This window comes from Oryza sativa, chromosome 1 (genome assembly GCF_034140825.1).
Source record: "Oryza sativa Japonica Group chromosome 1, ASM3414082v1".
NCBI lineage: Eukaryota > Viridiplantae > Streptophyta > Magnoliopsida > Poales > Poaceae > Oryza > Oryza sativa.
Window position 1 is genome coordinate 36,004,557 of NC_089035.1, and position 25,670 is coordinate 36,030,226.

Here is a 25,670-nt window from a genome sequence, read left to right on the forward strand (position 1 = left end):
GCCAAGTGGAGATGGGGCGCCATCACAGATCATAACTATCTCGGTGGTTATTAAATAGAGCAATGCTACGTTTACACACAAGTGTTACACGGTTTGGACTATAAGATTTACATGTTCCTAATACAAGTGGAGTATTATGTTTCTTTATACTCTTTTCGATCTTGAAAACAAATTGTTTGTTTATTTATAGGGTTTTCAAAATAAAACATTGATTACCTTTTCCAAAATAAAAAATAAATCATTGATTACTAATTTCTATTTCAATATCCAAAACGACACGTTCTTTTTGGTTCACAGGTTTATGGTTTCTCACTCCAAAGAAAATTTATATGATTTTAGTTTATCCTATGAGTATTTCATGATCCTTGACTCCCTGAGAGTCAATTAGTATGTTCGATAACTCGATCCACGAAGAGGAATAAACCTCCTGATTAGAGTAACATTTTGAGGTAAATGTAACTTCGAAGGACCGAAAAATACTTCTAGTAAAGGAAATTCTTATATTGAAAGTTGTTTACGATTCTTCGACTGCAGTAATGTATTACTAACAAACATAATATTTAGAAACAATATTCAGCACACTATCAATTTACTGAATTCAGAGTGACTTTTACAATACCATGACAAACAATTTATGGCATGTTTGAATGAAAATTCATACTGTTATACTCCATAAAAAAACATGCAAATGTTTTTTTTCACTCTGCAGGCATGTTGAATCAATAAAGGGCAATGTGCCATAACAATGTTATTCTTCAAGGGTAATTATTTTGGTTCAATTTATAATATTATTTGTAAATATACCATATACTTAAGCTTCATGGACAGCAAACATGATATGATAGTAAATCAATTTTAAATTACAATTGAGTTCACCAATAAAGATTTGTTTGTGTTTTTTCAGCAGAAGAGCGAGATTTTTGCCTTTTCAAAAATGAAAATGATTTTTCAAAAAAAAAAGAATAGCGAGATTTTTTTTCCTTTGCAATGTTCTTTGGGAGTGTGGATCTAGCAAAACCAACGAAATGAAATACATCAAGCATTTTTTTTCTCAACTATATCTAGGCTGTAGGCCAAAGAAATGCCCTAGTGCATCATGTTCTCTGGGCCATGCAGGGTTCGTTTAAGCTTTTTTTAGTGCTTTGCTTCACTGGATATGTGTTTTCTGCTTTCCCATAGATTCCTTTGGAGGTATCTATACTAAAATTTTCACTAGCAATCAAAATACCTACTAGATGTCAGAGTGTTAGATCATTACACAAATTATTTGAAATATTGGGATATCAGGATGGTCATGGTCCTGTGTCTTACTCAGGAAGTTGCCACGAAACAGCACTTTGCAATGATTAGCACTAATAATCCCCCTTGCATTATCTGTAATGATTCTCGGGGAGAACATTCCTAAATCCTAGTAATGGCTAAATAGCATGGGGAAGAGGATGATCAAGATTCAAGAGTGCGCAGATTAAATCACATGACGTTCTTATGATGAATATGGCGATTACCGAATTTTCTTTTTGGCACTTCCTTACAAATTTGCCACTTTACGCCACCTTTTGCCTCATCCTTATGATGTATCAGATCCTTTTGCCACTTCCTTATGATGTATCAGATCTTTTTAAAAAATATAAGAAAATCTTTACTGGTAGAGATCTGAAAAATCTCAAGCACCAACTAGATCGTTGTATGCACCCACCTCCATAGAACGGAATACATATCATATGGGAAAAGTAGCTAGATTGAGCTTCTCTTTTATCAAGACGGCATTGGTTTCTTAATTTTCTTTCCTTTTCTTTCGAGGAAGACATTAGGTTATCAGGTCCCTATTATCAATTCGAGTTAAACAAATAAACAGCCGTAGCAGTTAGGACCGCCTTGATCTTGAACATAGTAACTTAACGGGAAAAGAAAACAGAGCTAAATTTCACAGCATTGTCAGTAACAGATGGCATCGAAATAGTACGCGCAACAAGGAATAATTCCAAACATACCTGGCACGAATGGAGAAGCTAGGAACAAAATTTTCAGCCAAAAGATGCCACGATAACATTCTCACATTCCCCAGGCTGTAGGAATCCCAAAAACGTCGGGACTCTCCGTCGTAAGCTGTGTTTCCACGTTAAAATTAAAAGTTTGACTAAAATTAAAAATTTGAAGAAAAAAGTTGAAAGTTTACGTGTGTAGAAAAGTTTTGATGTGATAAAAAAAATTAGAAGTTTGAAAAAAAAAAGCTATGAACTAAACTCGGTCGTAGTCCGGGTGTGGCTGTTGCTGCTGCTGCACGGTGGCGGCAAGGCACGGCACGGCGACCGTGCGACGGTGCAAGCAAACCGGGGTGCATATCCCCCTCGCCAAACCGCCCAAATCCACAGTAACCCCGGGCACCGAGAGCGCTGCACCCCCGCGCACCAACCGTGCGCCACCACTTGCCTAGTTGCCTCGCCTGGTTGTTGCGCGAAGCGCCCAAGCGCACGCGCTGCTGCTGCACGGGCGGGTCTCCCAGGGCTCGGGGCTCTTCAGGCCGCGCGGCACGCGTGCGGCCCGGGCGGGGGAGCAGCCGGGATCTGGAGACGCACATCATCACGTCGCCGTGTACGTACGCGACGCGAGATTTTCCCGTTTCCGTCCGGAATTCCGACCGTAATCTTGCGTGCGTACGTCGTCCCAACTGAGCCGGATCCCGTGCAACCCCCGTTGTACGGGGGCGCATGATCGATCTCCTCGTCCAGATCCCACACGGGCACACGCCCCGTGACAGCTGCGTAACCGTGTTCGTGCCATCTACGTGCGGCTAGCCGCTACCCCCCACGTCCAGAATCCAGATACGTGCATGGATCAAACCTTCAATTTGGCGTATAGAGTACTATTATTACTACTAATCCTCCTCTAACCTGTCAGGCCGACGCAGCGGAGGCGTGAGTGACAGATGGACTCATTGAGCGTTCACGTGCGCCGGGGTGGTGGTGGTAGAGCTCCCGCAGCTGGGGACGAAGCAGCCACGAAGCTTCGCAGGGCGCCGGGAGCTGGTACATTAATCCAACCGCACCTGCCGTACCGGCACCGACCGCCTCGGCATCCGTCCAGCCCTCAGAAATACGAGTATTCATTCGGGATTTCGGATCAAATCCACCGTTGGCTCTCCCGAAGAGGGTCGAATCCATCGACTTGGTCAGCGAGCCAGGCAGGCGCTGCGCTATTCTATCCGCATCGCCTGGAGTAAACTGCTGGGTCTTACATGTGGCACCGGCGCTGGCAGGCTGGGCAACCAACCTGGCAAGTGTCAGAGACGGGAGAGAGCACCGGCGTTTGGCCCCGTCTGTCACGCTGGCTAGCCGTGGGTATATCATGTGATCTGAGGCTGTGTGTAGGCCCTGTTTAGTTCACACCAAACTTCTCTCAACTTTCAACTTTTCATCAGCCTAGTTTCTCTCTATCCCAAACTTTCCATCACATCATATCACATTAAAAACTTTCCTACACACATAAACTTCTAACTTTTTTTTTCAAACTTCCAACTTTATTCAAACTTCTAATATTTTTCAGGAACTAAACACACCCTGAGTATCAAGTGCTCTTGTTTAAACCATATATGGGGCCGGTTTAGATACTCCTACTTGGCAAGTTTTTTCACCCTATCATATCGAATGTTTGGACACATATATAAAATATTAAATATAAACAAAAAGAAAAACTAAATACATAGGTTGCGTGTAAATTATAAGACGAATCTTTTAAGCCTAATTGCACCATAATTTGATAATGTGGTGCTACAGTAAATATTTACTAATGACGGATTAATCAGGCTTAATAAATTCGTCACGCAGTTTTCAGGTGGATTCTGTAATTTATTTTGTTATTAGAGTATGTTTAATACTTCAAATGCGTATCCGTATATCCAATGTAACACGGTAAAAATTTTCACCCCTAGATCTAAACACAGCCATAGTAGTACTACTCCCATATCAAAACTCACACTCGTCCTGTCGTACAATTGAACCGAGCAGTGCATGGACTTTGGGTGGGGTAACCGCTACCTCACGGTTTGGTGGTTACTACGGTAACCGTATGATTATCGTGAGGTATACCATAATTTCAAAAATTAAAAAGGTTACGGTATACCATAACTGTATGATTACCGCGCAGTTTGGTAAACCCTGCTTGGAGGAAATACAGATACGAGTATGTATACTCTCTCTGTTTTTTTTTCTTTTATTCGGTAAGGGTTCTACACTTGAATTGGCTGAACTGCTAAAGTGTGGGTATCTGGTACCAATTGGATTAATTAATGTATATTTGGATCACCGGTTTTGCCCTGTAAGACTTTACCATATTTTTGAAATGGATTATTTGCTTCACATTTAAAAAAAATACACTTTCTTACAACATTTTCATGTGCTACATTGCTTGGATCACTTGTTTTAAACTATTTGTTTGCTGAGTTTATTTATCAAAATATTTAAGTTATTTTTATAATTAAGTAGATAATATGTAGTTCAATCAGCTCAATAATGGTGGTGTTTGAATCTCCTGAAGATGAAGATTAAGTGTTTCACATAAAACGAGATGGTAATAACGTGTGATTAATTGAGTTTTAATTATTACAAACTTGAAAAATGGATTAGTCTGACATTTTAGAACAACTTTCATATAGAAATTTTTGCCCGAAATACACCGTTTAGCAGTTTGAAAAACGTGTCATTTTAATACAAAAGTTTATCCTCAAATTTTAGAGGAAACGAACAGGGCCATTGGATATTGTTATAAGTTCAAACTAAGCCTTCATCTGGATATTGTTTTTCGGTGGTCCAGAGATCGAATGGTGAGGCAGCATATTTAGGTTCTTGGAAAAGATGAATATTGCTGAATTCCATTTGGAGATGGATATCGCTGCTTTGGATGGTTGGGACTAGAGAACTGGATTCCCCTCGCAACAGCCGGAGGGTGATGGACGTGGTCTTGTTTGATTATTCGAGTTTGAGTAGTATTGAGTATTGATAGGATAAAAGCCCTGCAATGTATTCTCTCCGTTTCACAATGTAAGTCATTCTAGCATTTCCCACATTCATATTGATGCTAATTAGCATCAATATGAATGTGGGAAATGCTAGAATGACTTACATTGTGAAACGGAGGGAGTACATTGCGCATCAATATGAATGTGGAAAATGCTAGAATGACTTACATTGTGAAACGGGGGAAGTATTTGGAATTTTGGATGAACAATCAGAACTTATGCTCGAGACATCACCATCTCACAAAGTTAGGGCATCCACATTATGGTGCAAAAGTAGTACATAGTAATATAATATTTCATTTTGCCACCTATATCATTGTAAACTAGTCTATATAAAAAAATAACGAAAGAAATCCATATGCACGAGGACTACCCATATAAAATAAATAATATTATCTATCTCTACTTCTTCTAATACTACCTTATTTATATGCGTGGTAAGAATCGTTATTGTTAAAGTCCATGTATATAGGTCCCATCCATATGGAACACTTTCACCATATGCATTGGTGATCTCCGCTAGATTCATGGCTATGAGCATCAGCATAAAGATGTCTAAGGGTACTATGGCTGCATAGTGCAGCACTTGTTGAAGAAATGTAGAATATTCGTCTCTTATTGCTTGCTAGCTTATTAAAAATAGCTAATGATTGAATACAGAAACTTAATTTTAAAGTTAATTTTAGGTTTTCTTTTTAGAAACATGCTCTATTTTCTAGTATTAGCTTTTAAACGGACAATAATACATATATAAATATTCCATTCATAAATTATTAAGGATGTGTTCGGTTTGGAGGAATTTTTATCCATAGGAATAGAAAAAGTGGAGAAATATAAAGGTATGCACAAATCAATCCATATGAATTTTTTAAGAGGTATGAGTGGAACGAAATTTTCCCGCATTCTCTCTACAACTTGGTGGAAAAGGAAAAATTCCTTTGATTTTCCTATAAACCTGAAAAAATCCTTTAGCAATTTAAGAAATAAACCTGAAAAATAAACTATGATAAACAAACTCCAAAATCAATTCCAAAACTAAAACTAAGTTTTAAAATGTAAATTTTGGCCACAACTGATAAGTTAAAATGCAAATGATGGTACATTGCTACGGAAGTATCAGCAACAAAACATATCGTTAGGAATTGGAGAGAAATATTATTAGTGGGTAAACCAGAAGAAATACGCTTGGAAGCTGGAAACATTTCTCTCAATAGACAAACAAACAATCATATCCAGCCAATATTTTTAGCAGGGTAGCACAATTGGTGTGATGGTGAATAGTGCAATCCTGGTATCCCACCCCCTTCAAATCGTGGGTATGTAAAAAACAGAGGAATGGAAAAGAAAAGGAAGTAGGATTCTAATAGAAATACAAGAAAACGGAGTATTGCAAAGCGCACAAAAAAAAAAAGAATGACAACGCAAGAATCAAATGAAAGAGATAGACTTATTAAAGAAAATTTCAAGAGGTTAGAACTCTTGCTAAAATTCCTCCAAAATCTATATGCAATAAGCTATTCCATATGAATTTAATAGGAATTAGAAAGCTCCAATCCTTTGTATCAAAGACCAAATAAAAAAAATTATTATAAGATTTGAATCCTATGAAATTTTTACATTAATCCTTTTAGGGCCCCTTTGAATCGTAGGGTAGAAAAAACGGAGAAATAGGAAAAACACATAATTCTGACAGGAATTGAAGTGTAAAACAGATGATTGCAAAACACAGGAAAAATACATGAATGATCGTTTGATTGGAGCGCAGGAAAAACGCAAGAATCGGATGAGATAGACTCGAAGTAAATTTTTCAAGAGATTGGAGCTCTTGCTAAATTTCCTCCAAAATCCACATGCAATGTGCCATTCCATAAGAATTTCATAGGATTTGGAAAGCTTCAATCCTTTGAATCAAAGGGCCAAATAGAAAAATTTACTATTAAATCCTTTGATTCAAAGGACCCTTACCCTGATTATGTGGTTCGATTATGTGTACCTATAGCTGATGCAGATGACAGAAGCTATACTTTCTTTGTTACAAAAAATCCAGCCAATAGAACGATTAAGGCTGACACGTGCCAAACTGCCAATCCTCAAGAAAACATTGGATTCAGAATGAGTAAATAGGATGTGTTCAGAGGGAACTCCTGCGTGTAATTGTTTACGTGTTTCGAACTTGATTTGTTTCATTCACTGATGTACAAATATATACTCTCGAAGGGTTAAAATTGGCCTGGCCATAAAGATTGGGAAACAAAAATATCGACGAGCTTCAATCTGCCGTACGAAGTCTTTCCCGTATATATACCTGTACAGTATCGGGTGATCAAAACAAAAGTTGTCCCTGTGTTGAATGGCCACAATCAAACAGGCCAAGGAGTCATTGGCTATGTACGGTTACTTCATTGGCTGTTGCTTGTTGCTATCATCCATATTTTGTACTTCTGTTGTGCCACATTCTAACAGTGGCATGTCAGGTAGGTTTGAAATCTCTGGAGATGGCAGCTCTTTCTTACTAGTTTGCAGGCCTGTAGCCCGTGCAAGATCAATCCATTGCTGCATCGATCAAGCACAAGTGTCAGCAAAGAAACGGTAGATTGCAAGTCCTAACTTGTGTAATATATATGAAGTTGGAGACTACAGTAGTACTTTGCAGGGATTGATCCTATCAATGAAAGGTTTTCATTAATGTCCATGAAGGAGTTTAACAAATGTTTTATCAAACAAAAAGCTGATCAAGGACTACTTAGTAGTATTATACTACTACACTACTAGTGAATAATGAGAATTTCGCTCTTCATCTCAACTAGTCATATCCCCTGCACAAATATACGGTTAGACACCAGTGCATGTTTATAGGAGTTTTTTAGAATGCTTGCCATTTAATACTCCTTTCGTTTCATATTATAAGTCGCTTTGACCTTTTTAAAATCAAACTTCAAGTTTGACCAAACTTATAAATAAAACATAGCAACACTTATAGTACCAATTTAGTAAATCTAACATTGAATATATTTTGATAGTTTCTTTATTTTATATCAAAAATATTATTATATTTTTCTACTAACTTGATCAAAACTAAAGAAGTTTGACTTGACAAAAAAATCAAAACGACTTATAATATAAAACAGAAGTAGTACTATATAACTGTAGGTCTAGCAGCTCTTATCTATTTCTGCTCTATACATTAACCAGCCTGAGCACACAATTTAACTACGGAAAAAATCACGGGGAGATAAAAAGTGAAGAAACAGTCTACCTGTGTTCCCCAGTATGAATTAATTGTCCGTGAAACAAAGGACAACAAGTTAGCAAGAAGCGGCTGGTTATAGTAAGCCATCAGATATTCTCCTAGGCGATGCTCCACCAGACCAGCAATGACCTGAACATATATACTGGGCAACGTTACAAATCATTCTCAAAATTGAATGGGAAATGTTAAGTTGCCTTTATTTTCATCACAAATTACCGGTCAAGCAAATTCAATGGTGAGCTATCAATAGCATATGAGCTGAACTAGGGAGTTCACAAGACCACCAGTAAAAACATACAGATATAATCGCGGTGAGCTATTCTGTACCTGATATCGTAGATTTGCTGATGTTCCAAGGAAGCAACTATAAACAGTCGCCGATTTCCATATGGGGGTTCTTCTGCGCGCTGTTTCAACACTTGTAGAAGGTCTCAAAACTCGACGAGCAGCATACAGAACATCTGAAGCAACTCCAGCTCCAATACTAGAAATGAATCCCACACCAGCAAGTTTAATTCCACCCATCAGCACTGAGGCAAACCTCTGGTTTGTGTTCCAGCTCTGCCCCATAATACCCTTTTGAAATGCATTATCTGGAAGTGACCCTAAAAGTCCTTTGAGAAGCTCCAAACTCTCACCAGAACCATTATCACCTAAAGATAAGAGTGAAATGGTAGGAGCAGGAAGCCACACTGTAAAGAAGTCAACAACAGAACCTCTAATCGTATCAGTAAGGACATAGTCGATCTCTTCAAGAAACCTTCCTTTCCGTTTCTCATACTGAGCTATGAGAGTGGTGGTAATTGATATACCCTCTTCAATAGCTAATCTATGCAGGAATTTGGGATCAGCTAATAACCTTTCACGGAAACCCTGCATAAAATGATCATTTTTTATAATTTAACCATGGAACATCTCTATTATCGACATACCAGCATCATCAATTGACTCTTTTTTTTCTGATAACTAAGGAGAGCATATACTTCAAAGCAGTAGCATTTTGGTCAACCACTAACATAAATAAATAGAGATCTCGAGTAAAACTGTAAAGGGGAAAAGAGCAAAAGATAAACAGTGCGATGGCAGCTTACTTGGAATCGGTGAATCAGTTCAGCCATAACAGGATATTTCTCAAGGTCAAAAAAGTTTTGCAGTATCTCAGGAGAAACCACGCCAAGATCTATTCCTTTCTGAAGATCCTGTCATAAATTTAAAGCAGAATGTACCATTAGCTCAAATTCTTAGAGATAAGAGGGGGAAAAGGCTGTATTAGTAAACAAAAACTGATTAACTATACCAAGATCTTTTACACTAATTACTTTTAAAGGAGTTCAATTGACTATTCGATGAAAAAATCACTTGTTTTTACAGACTCTTCATCAAATATATGTCTCTCTGCCAATAGCTATACTTTTCCATTGGACTTAACACCTCTATGCACAGCATTTACAATTATTAGGTTATGTAACACCACAGATATTTGAGCAAGAGCGAGTGATACCTGGGGTAATGCTTCTCGCCTCCTACCAGCCGCATTCATAACTCTAGCAATTTCAGCACGGTCAAAGCAATTTCGACTGCATGGCTTGGCAGCAGAGTACCACAAGAAATCAGCTACAGGGATTTCACCTTCTCTCCTAATACCTTGCCTCTCAGGATTAAGAAGTACTACAACTTGTTTCTTCTTTTGCATCTTTTTAGATATTCTAGCAGGGACTCCAATTCCACGTGAACCATATATAACATGGCTTGAACCAGTTACAACAACAAGCATCCCTGAAGGATATCCATTAGTAATTTCTTTCATTATTTTTTGGGACATGGTATAGTCATCAACTACTCTTGCCTGTGCAGATAGGTACGAGCTTGGGCCAAATGGAGAGCCATGAATTGCTGAAATCTTGTCTATCAATGATCGGCCTGAGATGGATGTAAAACCAGAAATGAAGCCTGAGCCAGCTGGAGGAGCGTACAGCTTTCTTTGTGCTTTTGAAAGGCCTCTAATTCCTTCTGCTTGGACAGTTCTTGACACCTAGCCAGAAAATGGACTATATAATTGTATTTCAACCAAATATTGTAAATGATGAAAAGTAAACCATATATTTAGCATAATGCATATCAGAACATTTACTTGGGCATGGGAGAAAAGGAGGGTGGAGGGGGTTATAATAGGAGTCATTTTCTGGACATGGGCCAAAAAAAAAAGGTGTAGAACAGGCCCATATTCAGTTGGTAAAAACACTAGACTAACTATAAAATACAAGAAAAAACTTGCCAGTTGGAATGGTGTAATATCAATATAAAATGACTAAATTGCAACTTGTCTACAAAATAAGAATGATCAATAAAAAATACTGTTATGGCAATACAACTGAATTGATCACATGCACTATTTGGGGGCAATGTAACATATGGATTACCTCAAGTGGAGTTCCACAGGCAACAAGTTTGACTCCATTATCACGACAGTAGTTCAAAAGGGGTTCATACTCCTGCCAGCGCTCTGGTGCCCAGTGAGAAGTGTACAACCTTAAGTTGTTGCCATCAATTCTGAGCAAAGAATGAATTTTCATAAGGTAAGTGCACTTGATATTATCATAAGCAGCATTCAGACATTAATTCATGGCCATCCGCCATCATGCTTGCAATGTAGTAGGTACATATCAATTCTAGAAAATCCATTTGGGGTGGCCGGTTGGAACTTTTACAGTACAACATTTGTTTGGTGATGTTGCTGCAAGGCAATTTTAGCTAGTATTGTGGCAAGGTTTCCACAAAGTTTAACGCTACAATCTAATAGAGCCTTTAACGCTACAATCTAATAGAGCCTAAGTAATCTCAGAGCTCAACACAAACTACAGACTGACAAGTACTAACTGCACTTGAATTTGAAACGATTAGGACTCAAATCTCTAAAAACTCAAAGCTACAGATAAATCACAACAAGAGCCCATCCTGTATATAGTCAGTCAGTCAGTCAGCTAGATAAACTAGACTAATAAGTACAACTGTAGAAGTGTAGAACAAAGACCTCCTGTCCATGAACTGGTTGAGCTGCTCCTGGAGGTTGCACGGGAAGGCTTCGAGCGCAAGCGAGATGCTCCTTCCGGCCTCGGCGCACCGTGCCGCCAGCTTCCTCACGACCTCGAGCTCGAGCACCCTGTCGTCGCGGTCGGGCACGAGCTCGGCCTCGCCGAGGTACACCACCCGCGCGGCCATCAGCTTCTCCCACACCCTCCGCCGCGCGTCCTTCCCCACGGCCTGCGGCTCCCCGATGACCGTCGCGTCGTACACCCTCGACAGCGCCTCCGCCTCGGGCTCTCCCGCGGAGGTTGGAGCCGGAGCCGCTGCAGGGCCCGGCGCGGGCGACGCGGCCTGCTTCTCATCGTCCGCGGCGGAGGCGGATAGCGGGAGGGACTGGAGCACGGTGGAGGCCGCGGCGATGGAGGGGACTAGGAGGAGGAAATCGCGGCGGGATGCGGCGGCGACGCAGAGGCCACCGCGGGAGGAGGCGGCGGCGGCGGCGGGAGAGAGAAGCGGTTTTGGTGGGAGGAGGGGTATGAACCTGCAGGCTCCCGGGTTTCGGGTGGGCGCGGGGGGCAGCATTCTCCTCAGCCGGAGGCGCGGCGCCGACGCGCCGGCGGCGAGAGGAAATGGGGCGAGTCCAGAGAGGGAGCACGGAGCAGCTTGTGGTCGTTGGGGTAGAGTAAAACAGACGCGAAGACGCCCGTTTCCCCTCGCGGAGCCTCTCTGTCTCGGTGCACAATTTTGCAATTCTGATAAACCTATCCCAGAAATTACCCAGGAAAATTTTTTCACAGGAAAAGAATAGAAGGAACAGGTTGAGTGGAACAGAAATGGCTGCACTTGCTTGACACCACCATGCAGCTGCAGATGCAGCAGAAGTTGTACAGAGAATTGAACTTAAAATCTAGATTTTTTAGGGAATTTCTCGTGGTGGAGAACGGGTCTAATTTTCGATTTTTCATGGCAGAGATGGAGTGGTATCTGTCGCTCCCATTTTCCCCTTGTGGTACGGTTTTGAACTACTACAGTGCAAACTAGTGTACCTGTCATTGTAGAGAGCAATATGTAGTTTCTGTACACACAATAATGACACAAGGACATATCCGCTCATCGATATCCTCTCCTGGAACGTTCGTGGTTTGAACAGACCGGCTAGAAGAGCGACAGTAAGAGAGACGCTCTAAGAGGCTAAACCCCACATCACATGTCTTCAAGAAACAAAAATGAGCAACATAGACGCTAGGCTGGTAAACTCCCTTGGCGGGGGATGCTTATGGTCTTTTCAATTCAAGCCGGCGACAGGACCACTAGGAACAAGGGGCGGTATCCTAATCCTTTGGAATGAGGATTTTGTTGATATCAAAGACTTCGTGCAGAGAACCTACTCACTTTCGGCCACAGTCTCCCTAAAAGAATGTCAGACTACCTTCCTCATCACGGTTGTTTACGGGCCAACCAGGGAGAGTGCAAAGCAAACCTTCTTGAGAGAACTATGAGGCATCAAGCCATCTGACAATTCAAAATGGCTGGTGCTCGGAGACTTTCACATAATTTACAAAGCTTCAGACAAAAATAACGCAAACCTCAACCGCAGACAAATGCGCATTTTCAAAGAAACTCTCAACGCTTGCGAGCTCAAGGAGATTGCACTTCAAAACAGGCGTTACACCTGGAGTAACGAGCAAGACAGCCTGACCCTTGTCAAACTAAATCGTTTCTTTTGCAACGCTAGTTGGGACACAACCTTTGAGAAGCACCTACTGCATGCCCTCTCCACCTCGCTCTCAGACCATTGCCCGCTGATGCTAACTGAACAAGGAGAGGCCCCACGCGTGAAAACTTTCCGCTTCGAAAACTTCTGGATCCAGCTCCCAGGTTTCCAGGAGGTGGTGACAGAAGCCTGGTCAGCCCCCCAACCACACCATGAAGCACATCACATACTCTTCCACAAGCTAGGAAATACGGCAATAAGACTAAGAGCGTGGAGTAAGAAACTAATATCGCACGGGAGACTGCACCTCCATATGGCGCTCGAGATTATTCTCCAATTCGATATAGCTCAAGAGTCAAGGCAACTCAGCCAAGCTGAACTCGCGCTAAGAAGAAACCTCAAAGATAGGGTGATAGGCCTAGCGATCGTTGAAAGAGCTCGCAGAAGGCAGGCAGCACGAATCACCAATCTCAGAGAGGGGGATGCAAACACAAAATTCTTCCATTTGAAGATGAATGCAAGGAAGAGAAAAAATTTCATCCAGAGGCTACGAGTGGGAAACATGTGGAAATTAAAACACAACGAAAAAGTTGCCGCTCTAAAAGAGCACTTCCAGACCTTCATGGCGCGCCCAGGCCCACGTTCAAAAGATCTCGACTGGGACGTCCTGCAGCTACCGACTTTCAACTGCTCTGCAATCAGTGGTCCCATTACTGAAGAGGAAGTCCATGCTGCGCTAAAGCAGTCCCCTAGCGATAAAGCGCCAGGCTCGGACGGCTTCACCGGAGCCTTCTACAAAGCTTGTTGGGAAACGATAAAAGGAGACATCATGGCGGTCATCCATTCCTTTGACCAGCTGCGAAGCAACAACCTCCCGATCCTCAATTCGGCAAATGTGGTGCTCATACCAAAAAAAAGAAGGGGCAAAATGCGCTGGAGACTACAGGCCAATCAGTCTCATACATGGAATAGGAAAGCTAATTTCAAAAGTGCTCACCTTGCGTTTGCAACCCCACATGGGGACCCTGATCAGCCACACCCAGAGCGCCTTCATAAAGAAAAGATACATACACGACAACTTTATGTATGTGAGAAACCTGACGAGAAAATTCCATCAGACAAGAACGCCAACCCTCCTGCTGAAACTAGACATAACCAAAGCTTTCGATTTGGTTAGATGGGATTACCTAATCGACCTTATACAGAGGAAAGGCTTCACATCCAGATGGACTAACTGGGTCTCAAACATCTTAGCCTCCTCGACAACAAAGATCCTCCTCAATGGATGCCCAGGATCGCCTATAAAACACGGAAGAGGTCTCAGACAGGGCGACCCCCTTTCACCGCTGCTCTTCATTCTAGCAATTGACCCACTTCACCACCTTCTAGAGAAAGCAACGGAGCTAGGGCATCTATCCCCCCTTCGAGGAAGAGCCCCCAGGTTCAGAACCTCCCTCTATGCGGATGATGCGGCCATATTCGTGAACCCAAGTGTCCAAGATATGACAGCTCTCACCAACATCTTAAGTGACTTTGGGCATGTGACCGACCTCTGAACAAACATGAGCAAAAGCCAAATTGCCCCAATCCGGTGTGATAACATTGATCTCTCCAGCATAACTAGGATCTTCCCAGCGGGACTCACAAACTTCCCAATGAAGTACCTTGGTCTACCTCTCGTGGTTGGAAGACTCAAGAAAATCCACATCCAGCCCCTGAGGGACAAATGTCGATCGCGTCTCGCCCCGTGGCAAGGGAAAATGATGTCGACCGCCGCTAGAATCTGTCTGACAAAATCAGTCCTCACGGCACAACCCATCTACCACCTAACATCTCTAAAACTGCCAGACGGGACCTTAGAGGAGTTGGACAAAATAAGGAAAAAATTCCTATGGGCGGGAGGCGAAAATATCTCAGGGGAAAAATGCAAAGTCAACTGGAAAAGAGTCTGCAGGCCTAAAGATTGGGGTGGCCTGGGTGTTCTGGACCTGCAACGCTTCGCATCAGCCCTCAGACTTAGATGGCTTTGGAACGAATGGGTGGCGCCAGACAAACCTTGGGTGGGAACTGTGCTCCCATGCAATCAGCTAGATAAAGACCTCTTCGCGGCCGCAACAACAATAACGGTGGGAGACGGCAAACTGCGCGCTTTTGGAGCTCGAAATGGTTAGATAATCAAACGCCGCAACTGATCGCCCTAGAGATTTTCATGGTCTCCAAAAGAAAAAACAGAACCGTGCAAGATGCCATTTCGGAAAACAACTGGATCCGAGATATTGACATCTCCCGTATCGCTGAGGCGAATCAACTCCAGCAATATGTCCACCTTTGGATAATGATCAGAACCATGCGGCCGCTCAACGAAAGCCATGGTAGCATCCGTTGGAATCTCACAGCAAATGGACAGTACTCCGCAAAATCGGCCTATCGGCTGCAGTTCCTCGGGGCTGCGAAATCCATCTTCTATCAGTCAATTTGGAAGGCATGGGCACCTCCGAAATGCAAATTCTTCTCCTGGCTGGTCACTCAAAATAGAGTATGGACGGCGGATAGACTGGAAAAAAGAGGATGGCAAAACCAAAAGACTTGCCCACTCTGCTACACCGTCGATGAATCGGCCTTACATCTCCTAGCCAAATGCAGACTCACAAAGAGGATATGGACGGAAATTCAAAGATGGACCGGGACTGACCTCCAAATGGACAATTGGGAAAATTGTCACTCGGTCGAGCAATGGTGGACTCTCGTAGCGGAGTCCCCAAGCACCCCACGCAAGCCTCTCAGGACTCTGGTGATTCTAATCTCGTGGGAAATCTGGTGCGAACAAAACATAAGAATCTTCCGCAACAATGCGTCTGCGCCGTCCTCAATTTTAGCAAAAATCAAGGAGGAAGGCAGAGCATGCGTCAAAGCAGGGGCTGCAATCTTACAAGAGTTTGGAATCTTGGAAGATATCACCTAATCCCTGCTTTTTGCCTCTTCTTTTACGGGTTATTCTTTTTTCGTCTAACCCTGTATATACCACGCTATAATTTTCTCCTGCTCTATTAATATATACAAGGCAATGCTTTTTGCCTTTCCTTCAAAAAAAATAATGACACAAGGAAGGCTGGGAAGAAATCTTTCATCGAATTACAGGTTCGGAACCACCGGTAGAAACTGACAAAATGATACTTACGTGTAGGGGGATAAGCAGCTGATGCCGATGGCTATGGGCCCAAAAGGAGTCGTCAGGTCATCGCCACGATCACGAGCCGCACATACCACAGGCTGAGTCGTCGCGAGCATGCCCAGTCAGCAGCCTGCTGGAATGGGTGGCTCACCTTCTGCAGAAACGTGGCTCGTTCTGCCTGGTGAATGCCCAGCATAATATCGAGCCAAACCGTTGCACATCACAAAAACCATCCAGTACTCTCCTACGTAGAGGAAACAAAAAGAAGTGGATATGGCAACTGGAGTAGCTGGCAGGTAAGTGCATGCGTACAAATATGTTCGGAGACCAAAAAGAAATCTTCATGTATGTGGTTCTCTCAGGAACCAGAAAATTCCAGCTAATCTAGTTTCGTGTACAGAAACTCAACATTACATTACTGTAAAGCCCAGGGTGGAAAAAAAAAGGACTGGGAAAAAAAAACAGTTGTGTTGGTTTGCTGATCATTTGATTCTCTTTCCTAGAAAATTCTGCTATACGCCTAAACAGCCGGAGATACCATCTCCAGAAAAATCACAGATCCGACGCCCTTTGGATGGAGGGAAGTGTGACATCTCTGTTTATAGTCTATACTCTATACCACTGTGTTGAGCTATAAGACGATTTCGAATTCTGTAACTGATGTTGATCTGCAGATAAAAGGCTAAAATTCACATGCATATTTACATCCTACTTCAGCTGCCCTTGCCTGTATATCCTGTGGTTTCTTCTGCTACCTTTGTCCATATACTAGAAATATGCTCTGAGTATGAAACCTGCATCGCAGAAGAACAATGATGCAAGTTTTAATAGCTTTGTGGTTACTGCATTTACTGAAAATATGAAATGTGCTATTGATGTCAATAGTATAGAAGGAAATTTTGAAAAAGAAAAAAAGAAAAAGAGAGAGAACATGAACGGTGAACCTGATGGCAATGAAATTGCAAACTCTCTTCTAGAGAAAAAAACACAGTAGCCCACTAAATCATTTTTAAGCATAGTGACCACTATGGAACAAATTATGCTGTAATATCAACAATGCCAATTTGACCCCTCCTCTCCATCATCTGAGGTCACTAGGTGTGCATAGTTTGGGAAATGTCTAGTTGTTGCTCTAGGAATAGGATCACCAGCGAAGTCAAAAAGAAGAATAGGTTTAAATTGACAAATGCAACCAAAGCTGAGACTGCGATGAAATGAAACAACCAATCCTAAATGGATAGAGATGCAGACTTCAAAGTTGTGCGAGGTAAATTTCATACCATCATGGTTACCAGTTGCCACAACAGATTTCAAAGTGTTAGCTTTGCAGATTGACAGAAAGGAAGCAACTAGATATCATCCACTGAATTTAATTTAAACCAGATACTACATACACCATATGATCACAGTAACTCTCATTCCATCTCAGCACTAGCTAATACTCTTGGAATTTTGTTGGAATACAGAAGTAAGTGCATATTTATCATTTGCTTATCATTAATAGATTGAAAGGATCCACAACAGCAGACAAAAGAATAACATTGCAATTGAATTTTAGTGATTCTACCTGATTTCTTACAAAGCCTTTCAGCATCTCAACCAAACCATGGCGTTTTTCTTTGTTAAACCTTATGATCTCATTCATGTTGTTTTCCTGCATTATAAGAAAATGTTAAAAAGTAAACTCCAATATTTTGACAATAACCCAAAAGGAAACTACCCCGATATATATAGTTAATGAGTTGAATGACAGGCTCAACCATACTCCAGTATTGTCATGACATCACAGGTTCCACCTGGAAAATAAACCTCATACAGGTTTTCCAGAAGAAACCAGGTCCCAGTACACAGCATAGCACAACCAAGTCAGATATCATATCATCATCTTCTAAATTGCAGAAAGTTACATCGTGAAAACTTAAAGATCAGTACGTACGTAGCAACTCATTTGACATCAGAAACAATGGATGCACTCTGAATGCATTCACCACAGCTCAAAGCCTCTAACATGACCATTTTGGAACCAACACTCTTGACTCTTGTTCATTTCGAAACAATCGTACCCCTGCTGCTAGTGTTGACAGCACAGTTCTAAATTCATTGTGACCTCTTTAGAAACATTATGTTCCCTAATGAGCTAAAATTAGAATGAACAAGTGATGCACATGTAGAGTATGTGTGATGTTTCAAGCCATTTAAGTATTGCAAGGTACTGTGTTAAAAAAACAGCACTCTGTTACAAACGTAAACTGAACATACTACAGTCAGGTTATGCATCGATCTGCATGACAATTGATTGTATTTCTCTTCCAAAAGGACCAAAACAAAGAAATACAACAAACCGTACTGTAGTTGATTTTGTCATCTGAACTTATACAGTGACAACCTTGCATAATGCAGTTAAATATACAACAGTTATGAACAATAAGTCAACATTTAACTGGGAAGAATGATAAGTACAATGCACAAATTGTACACTCAATTTAATCCACAAGTTCAAGTGAATTACCTTGATAAGCTCATATTCCTGGCGTGCATTGCCTTTTGCATCTTCTGTTTTTCTTATTGTTTCTTTCAGTTCTTCAATCTTTTGGTATCTTAATCTTTCCTGGCCCATTCCTCTGGATGATACGGACTCAAGTTTTGCTGCCTGAGTATGCAAGAGAAATAAATCTCCTGACAGACTTTGCACACGAAGCAAAGCATTTGCGCGATCAGTAAATGCATTACGAACAGAAGTCATTGTCTCCAAGTATTCATAGATAGTGCCCTGTCAAAGCAAAAATAATATTATGATTCATGAAAAGAAATCATAAGAAGCAAACATTCTTTCTATTACAATTTCCAACATACCAGATGTATTTCAATTTTAGCATTTAGTTTTGTCTGTGATCTGCTCATGTTGATAACAGCATTTGCGAAATTGCTCATATCAACAGCTCTTTTTCTCTGAGAATTACATGTATCCTGCTCCTTTTCAAACTTTGCCAGCTTAATGAATGTCATTCCCAGTTGACCTGTAGTTGCTTTAAGATCATCATAAGCTTTAAGAAGAGCCTCTACCTACAAACCGCACAAACGAGAAGATCAGTTGCTGTGCTTATTCACATCACTGAAAATTTGTGCCACAACATATCTATTTGTTGCTCAACTCGCAAATTATAAGCATGCATGAGGAACTCTCTATGTCACTTGCTTCATTTATCCTGTCTATCAGCGATGATAATGTACTAATTATGCAGAAGGGTAAACTCTGTGTTTGTATGTGCTCTAGCATCCAGCTAAACCAGTACAAAACAAGCACAGTACCTGCTGAGATGCCGTCGTGAGATGCTGCTCGAAGTACTCCAGCTTGGCCTTGTGCATGACGAACTTTGCATCAGTTTCCTCCTCCACTGGAGGCGGCCTCACTGCCACCAATCCATTCGCCACCGTCTGCTTCAGGTCCTTAAACATCCCAAAAATATCTCTCCCAGGCTTTGCAGGCGCCGTTGGAGCGGTAACGGCGGCCGCGGACATGGCAGCACTCAACGCGGGATCCGATCTGGGTGACTCGCCCGCGGAGGTGGGAATGCCGCTTGGCTCAGTCAGGAAGTCATGGAGTTCGGCGCTGCGGCCGATGGTGGGGTGCGCGGCAAGGCGGCCGAGGTAGCGCTGGAGCGCGGCGCAGCGCTGGTTCACGAACTCATGCCGCTGCATGACCTGCCCCTCGACGATGCTCTTGTCTGGTCGCGCCGGGACGAAGAGCCCCCGGTAGGCCGCCGCGAGGCGGTCCGCGAGGGCGACGACGTCGCGGAAGCGCCGCCTCACGCGGAACAGGCCGCCGTCGGCCGCCCTGGTGGTGATGAGGTAGGAGAAGTAGCTCCCGGAGCCAGGAATGACCCCCGCTGCCCCCGCGGCCGGCTCCGCGTGCTTCTTAGGCTCGGAGACGGTGATCTGGACGAACTCCGGGGCCGCCTCGTCGGAAGCGGATGGGACGTGGGGCGCGGAGTCATCCTCGCCGTCTTCCTCGATGAACGCGTCGTGGTCGGCGATCGCGGTGGGAGAGGAGGGGGTGGAGGAAGGGGACGGCGGCGGGTGGAGCAGAGGGTCGGTGGAGGCAGCGGAGGAGGAATCGAGGGCCAGGTCTCCGTGGCCCTCGCCGGCGTCGACCACCGCCGAGGACTCGGCGTCGGCGCCCACCATGGCTGGCCCGGGCGGCGGCGGTGAGGATTGGGGGCGGGGGCGAGACGGGAAGTGAGATTCGGGGTGGAGACGTGGAGTCTGTGAGTCAAAGCCGGGGAAGGCGAGCGTCTGGTACGCCGCGAGCAACGCCACGCATTTTTCGTATCGTACACTCAATGCCAGATGGGGCCCAGGCAAGCATTTGTTCTGCTTCAGACCTTCACTACGAAAGATGGCCATTTTTGCGCTTTACTGAAGCTGAACTGCAGTTTTGATTGCACGAAAATTTCTGAACAATTTAGGCTGAATTCACACACTTTTCAAACCGCTAAGCGGTGTATTTTTTAAAAGAAATTTATATGCGAAGTTGCTTTAAAAAATTATATTAATCATTTTTTTAAAAAAAATAGCAAATACTTAATTAATTATAAGAAAATGCGTCGCTCCATTTTCTGTGTGGAGAGAATATGTTCCCAGCTCCAACGAACACAGCAAACGATCAATCCACATAGCAAAACGATCATAACTAAAGAAGTTCAGGGTCATACCCTGCGGACAGAGGATAGGTACTTCTTCCGTTTCACAATATAAGTCATTCTAACATTTTTCACATTCATATTGATGTTAATGAATCTAAACATATATATCTATCTTGATTCATTAACATCAATATAAATGTGAGAAATGCTAGAATGACTTATATTGTGTAACGGGGGAGTACTACGGAAGATGTGAATATTTTGCTGCAGCCATTGATTAAATTTTGTTACAAAACTAGCGATCGAAAATGCTGCATAACATGTTGCAGAGTTTTTTTTTTTTTGACTAACTACATGTTGCAGAGTTTCCAGATAATGTAGTAGTACTTCTCATCAACAACTGCTTTGTCACTGCATCCACCTCGTCATTGATCCAAAATACTAATCACATTGTATATTCAGTCGTACCCGGATGACAAGAGGACGCGGACGCCTCATCCAACCCCGATTATAATAAGGCGCAGAATTCAGCCATGGCATTTTTCTCTCCAACCTGCAAAGTCCAAAGCTGCTCTGTCAAAACAAAAAAGAAATCCCCCTGGCATGGCCAGAGACAACGCCACTATCATCAAGTGATGATCTCACTAATGATTGAAGTCAAACGGCATGTCCGAAATTCTTCTCAGATTGGTTGGAGCCTTGGAGGCTTTGAGAGTGGATCGGAGTTTGGTTGCTTTGCTTGAACATTTTTGTTGTTCTCACCTGCCCCCTCCTAACTCAGAGAAGAAGATGACTCACCAAGATAGATACGCTGACGCTTTGCAGGGTGGTCGACTGGTCGTCGTGGACGACGGCAACACGCCGGCGCGCCAAGTTAACAACCTACTACCCCCCTTGGTCCGTCCACGACGGCAAAAATGCAAACGTTTTTCTAAAGTTGGAGCTTGGTGCTTTTCTAGTGTCATTGTTCAGACTTTCAGAACAAGGTGTTGATGTCAACTGCAGAAACAAGAGACATTTCATTATCATTTCCCCCTCAATTCAATATTGCATCAGCAAGAACTTCATTGTTTAGGTGACGCTAATGCGATTTATATCTGGAATCGATGCCAATATGTTGGAGCAGTTCATATGAAGAAATGGAAATTCGTTTTACGAGCAGTTCATATGAAGAAATGGAAATTCGTTTTACGACGATTGATGGATGCATGTAAAGTGTTAAGTCTTAGCTTCCAAGCTCATTTGCAAGCCATGCATGCACACCCGCCGTCTAGAAAATGGGCTGCAATCAGATTTGGTGCCAATGTGTTATTATCAGAAGATTGATTTGGAGGATTTGTTGGAACAAATATTGACACTTGATATTATAGGCTAGCTACCAGTTCCAACTCCCCAGTACTAAGGTCAATACAATATGACTCCAATCAGATTCAGCAGTGGAAACACAAAAGGCTCACAGCTGAGCAGTGAGGAATTAATAATATAAAATGTGACAGTTAACTCCTAATCATTATAATTCCAAACTAAGTTCGCTTTGCCCACAAGTTTTAGCAAAGACGCAATTGACATGAAAAGGCACAAGTATTACTCCCTACTCAGCTATTGATAACGGCAGACTAACTGATACGACAGAGATGGTCAACAAACAGTCTCTAGCTATAGGTTTCGTCTGAAATCAGACAAGGTTCAAAAGGATGAATAGAACTAAATCACAAAGCAAATCAGTAGCTAGACTGCAAAACACCAATCCACCCTTAATTATCGTTTGCATGAGATAGTTTTGCTTCTCAAACCATGGGGTAAAAATGGATTAACCGCAACGACTTTGTCCCATTCAATTGACGGATTAACGGATTGGTAGCGGTACGAAATGGAATGTCTGTCTTTCAAACTCGAAGCAAAAGCTAAGTAAAGTAACAACCTAATCAGATGACACAGCACACAAAAATCTCAGAACCATTGTCCAAACACAACTTGACGCGTTGGCGCGTGCGAAGAAAGTGCTTAAGCTTTGTTCTGTGAAACCAGGGCGCCAACGGGGGCAGCCGCTGCTGGCCTGGGCAGGCCAGTGGGTGCACCAAACTATCTGCATAGTTGAACCTTGGTGACACGAACTCGACCTCGAGGCATGCATGCGTGAATGAGCATGTGTTTGCGAAAGTTTTCCCTCTACCACGCAAGAATCAAAACCTAACCAACCAACCAGAGAAGCAACATGCATGACGAAACACAACGAGAAATCGATCGTAGAACCATGTCCTTTTTGAAACGCTATATATACCGCGCCATCACTGTGGGAAGTTTCTCATCGCCACACAGAAACCTTCAGGGCAAGAGCTATAGCTAAGCTACTGTGTCACCCGTTCGATCGGTGAGCCGACGCCAGCACACGCGCCGCAACGTTTGCGCTTAGCCGGCATGGCGTCGTCCTCGTCGTCCCGGCTGCTCTTCCTCCTCTCGTGCAGCGTGCTCGCGCTGCTCGCCGGCGCCGAAGTGCACCATCATGAATTCATTGTACGTGCCATATATTTTCCTCTTGTGTCATCTTACTAGCTACGAGCACACTATTATTGCCTGTATATCTCGATGCACCGTTTTCTGTACGTGTAATTAATGTACTGGTACTGCTTTTTGTGTATGGATTATTGAAGGTTCAAGAGACGCCGGTGAAGAGGCTGTGCAAGACACACAACGTGATCACGGTGAACGGGCAGCTGCCGGGGCCGACGCTGGAGGTCCGGGAGGGCGACACCGTGGTGATCAACGTCGTCAACCACGCGCAGTACAACGTCACCATCCATTGGTACGTGTCGTCGACCCAACTACGTACACCAATCAAACAGCTAACGACTTCCGCTCCTGGTCGTCAACGGCGACGATTGTTGTTTTCTGCGCCGCCGGTCGAGATCTAGCTAGCTAACACATGGTGATCAACGCGCGCGTGCAGGCACGGCATCCGGCAGTTCAGGACGGGGTGGGCGGACGGGCCGGAGTTCGTGACACAGTGCCCGATCAAGCCGGGCGGCAGCTACAAGTACCGGTTCACCATCGAGGGGCAGGAGGGCACGCTGTGGTGGCACGCGCACAGCTCCTGGCTCAGGGCCACCGTCTACGGCGCGCTCATCATCCGCCCCAGGGAGAACAAGACCTACCCCTTCGAGAAGCCCGCGCGAGAAGTCCCCCTTATTCTCGGTCAGTCTTGATCCTTCCTACTTTTGTACACAGATCTGCATATTAACTATCAGATCAGTCGTCTGAACTGACACTGAAAATGTTGGCACTTGGCACGATGGACAGGGGAATGGTGGGACGCGGACCCGATCCAAGTCATCAGGGAGGCTCAGAGGACCGGCGCCGCGCCGAACATCTCCGACGCGTACACCATCAACGGTCAGCCTGGTGATCTGTACAACTGCTCCAAGGAAGGTAGAAAATCACTCACTCTAGTATGCGTGTTCTACCAGCCAGTGTGTGTGCGTCAGTGCGTGGCAAATTTACAGAGACATGATAACATGCATGCAGAGACCACGGCTGTCCCGGTGAAGCCCGGCGAGACGGCGCTGCTGCGGTTCATCAACGCGGCACTCAACCAGGAGCTGTTCGTCTCGATCGCGCAGCACAAGATGACCGTGGTCGGCGTCGACGCGTCCTACACCAAGCCGTTCACCACCTCGGTGCTCATGATCGCGCCGGGCCAGACCACCGACGTCCTCGTCACCATGGACCAGGCGCCCACCCGGTACTACCTCGCCGCGCGCGCCTACGACTCCGCGCAGGGCGTGGCCTTTGACAACACCACCACCACGGCCGTCATCGAGTACGACTGCGGCTGCGCCACCGACTTCGGCCCCTCCATCCCGCCGGCGTTCCCGGTCCTCCCGGCGTTCAACGACACCAACACCGCCACCGCCTTCGCCGCGGGCATCAGGAGCCCCCACGAGGTCAAGATCCCCGGCCCCGTCGACGAGAACCTCTTCTTCACCGTCGGTGTCGGCCTGTTCAACTGCGAGCCCGGGCAGCAGTGCGGTGGCCCGAACAACACTCGCTTCACGGCCAGCATGAACAACATCTCCTTCGTCTTCCCGCAGACCACCTCGCTCCTCCACGCGCACTACTACGGCATCCCCGGCGTGTTCACCACCGACTTCCCGGCGTACCCGCCGGTGCAGTTCGACTACACGGCGCAGAACGTCCCCCGCTACCTGTGGCAGCCCGTCCCGGCGACGAAGCTGTACAAGCTCAAGTTCGGCTCCGTGGTGCAGATCGTCCTGCAGGACACCAGCATCGTCTCGCCGGAGAACCACCCCATCCACATCCACGGCTACGACTTCTACATCCTCGCCGAGGGCTTCGGCAACTTCGACCCCAAGAAGGACGCCAAGAAGTTCAACTACGTCGACCCGCCACAGAGGAACACCGTCGCGGTGCCGACAAACGGCTGGGCCGTCATCCGGTTCGTCGCCGACAACCCTGGGGTGTGGCTCATGCATTGCCATCTTGACGTGCACATAACCTGGGGCCTGGCAATGGCGTTCCTGGTGGAGGATGGGTATGGCAAACTGGAGACTCTGGAGGCGCCTCCTGTTGATCTTCCAATGTGCTAGTGATCAGCATTCGGCAGATGATGATACTGCGTTAAGAATACAAAATCCCGTTCATGTCGTATTCCAAATTGATGCTTTTTGGGGGTTTATTTTGTGATCTCCAGTACTAGGGGTTGATTTTTCATCTTGATTTGAGCTTTCCCCTGTAAAGTTAAGAGTTTTTATGTGATTTCTATGCATTATTTTGGAATAAATCCTTTTTGTAGCAAGTGTTACTCAGATCACCATTGCAAATATGCAACATAGTAC

The 25,670-nt window shown here is 44.0% G+C and overlaps 2 protein-coding genes across 2 annotated transcripts; one reads left to right on the forward strand and one right to left on the reverse strand.

The window, feature by feature from the left end:
* Positions 1-7,095: 7,095 nt before the first annotated feature.
* Positions 7,096-20,469, reverse strand: LOC4327520 (protein RETICULATA-RELATED 5, chloroplastic). The gene is made up of 12 exons (XM_066305050.1): positions 19,484-20,469; positions 19,028-19,237; positions 18,684-18,944; positions 17,742-17,828; positions 16,911-16,968; positions 11,296-11,503; positions 10,685-10,814; positions 9,766-10,296; positions 9,356-9,463; positions 8,592-9,137; positions 8,271-8,393; positions 7,096-7,567 (listed from the first exon to the last, which is right to left on the reverse strand). Exons 1-12 carry the CDS (start codon positions 20,357-20,359, stop codon positions 7,409-7,411), a joined length of 3,297 nt encoding a protein of 1,098 aa, XP_066161147.1. The 5' UTR covers positions 20,360-20,469; the 3' UTR covers positions 7,096-7,408.
* Positions 20,470-23,124: 2,655 nt separating this feature from the next.
* Positions 23,125-25,628, forward strand: LOC4327522 (laccase-3-like). The gene is made up of 5 exons (NM_001409125.1): positions 23,125-23,331; positions 23,469-23,620; positions 23,765-24,009; positions 24,115-24,243; positions 24,340-25,628. The coding sequence occupies exons 1-5, from the start codon at positions 23,236-23,238 to the stop codon at positions 25,419-25,421; spliced, it is 1,704 nt and encodes a 567-aa protein (NP_001396054.1). The 5' UTR covers positions 23,125-23,235; the 3' UTR covers positions 25,422-25,628.
* The last annotated feature ends 42 nt before the right edge of the window (positions 25,629-25,670 follow it).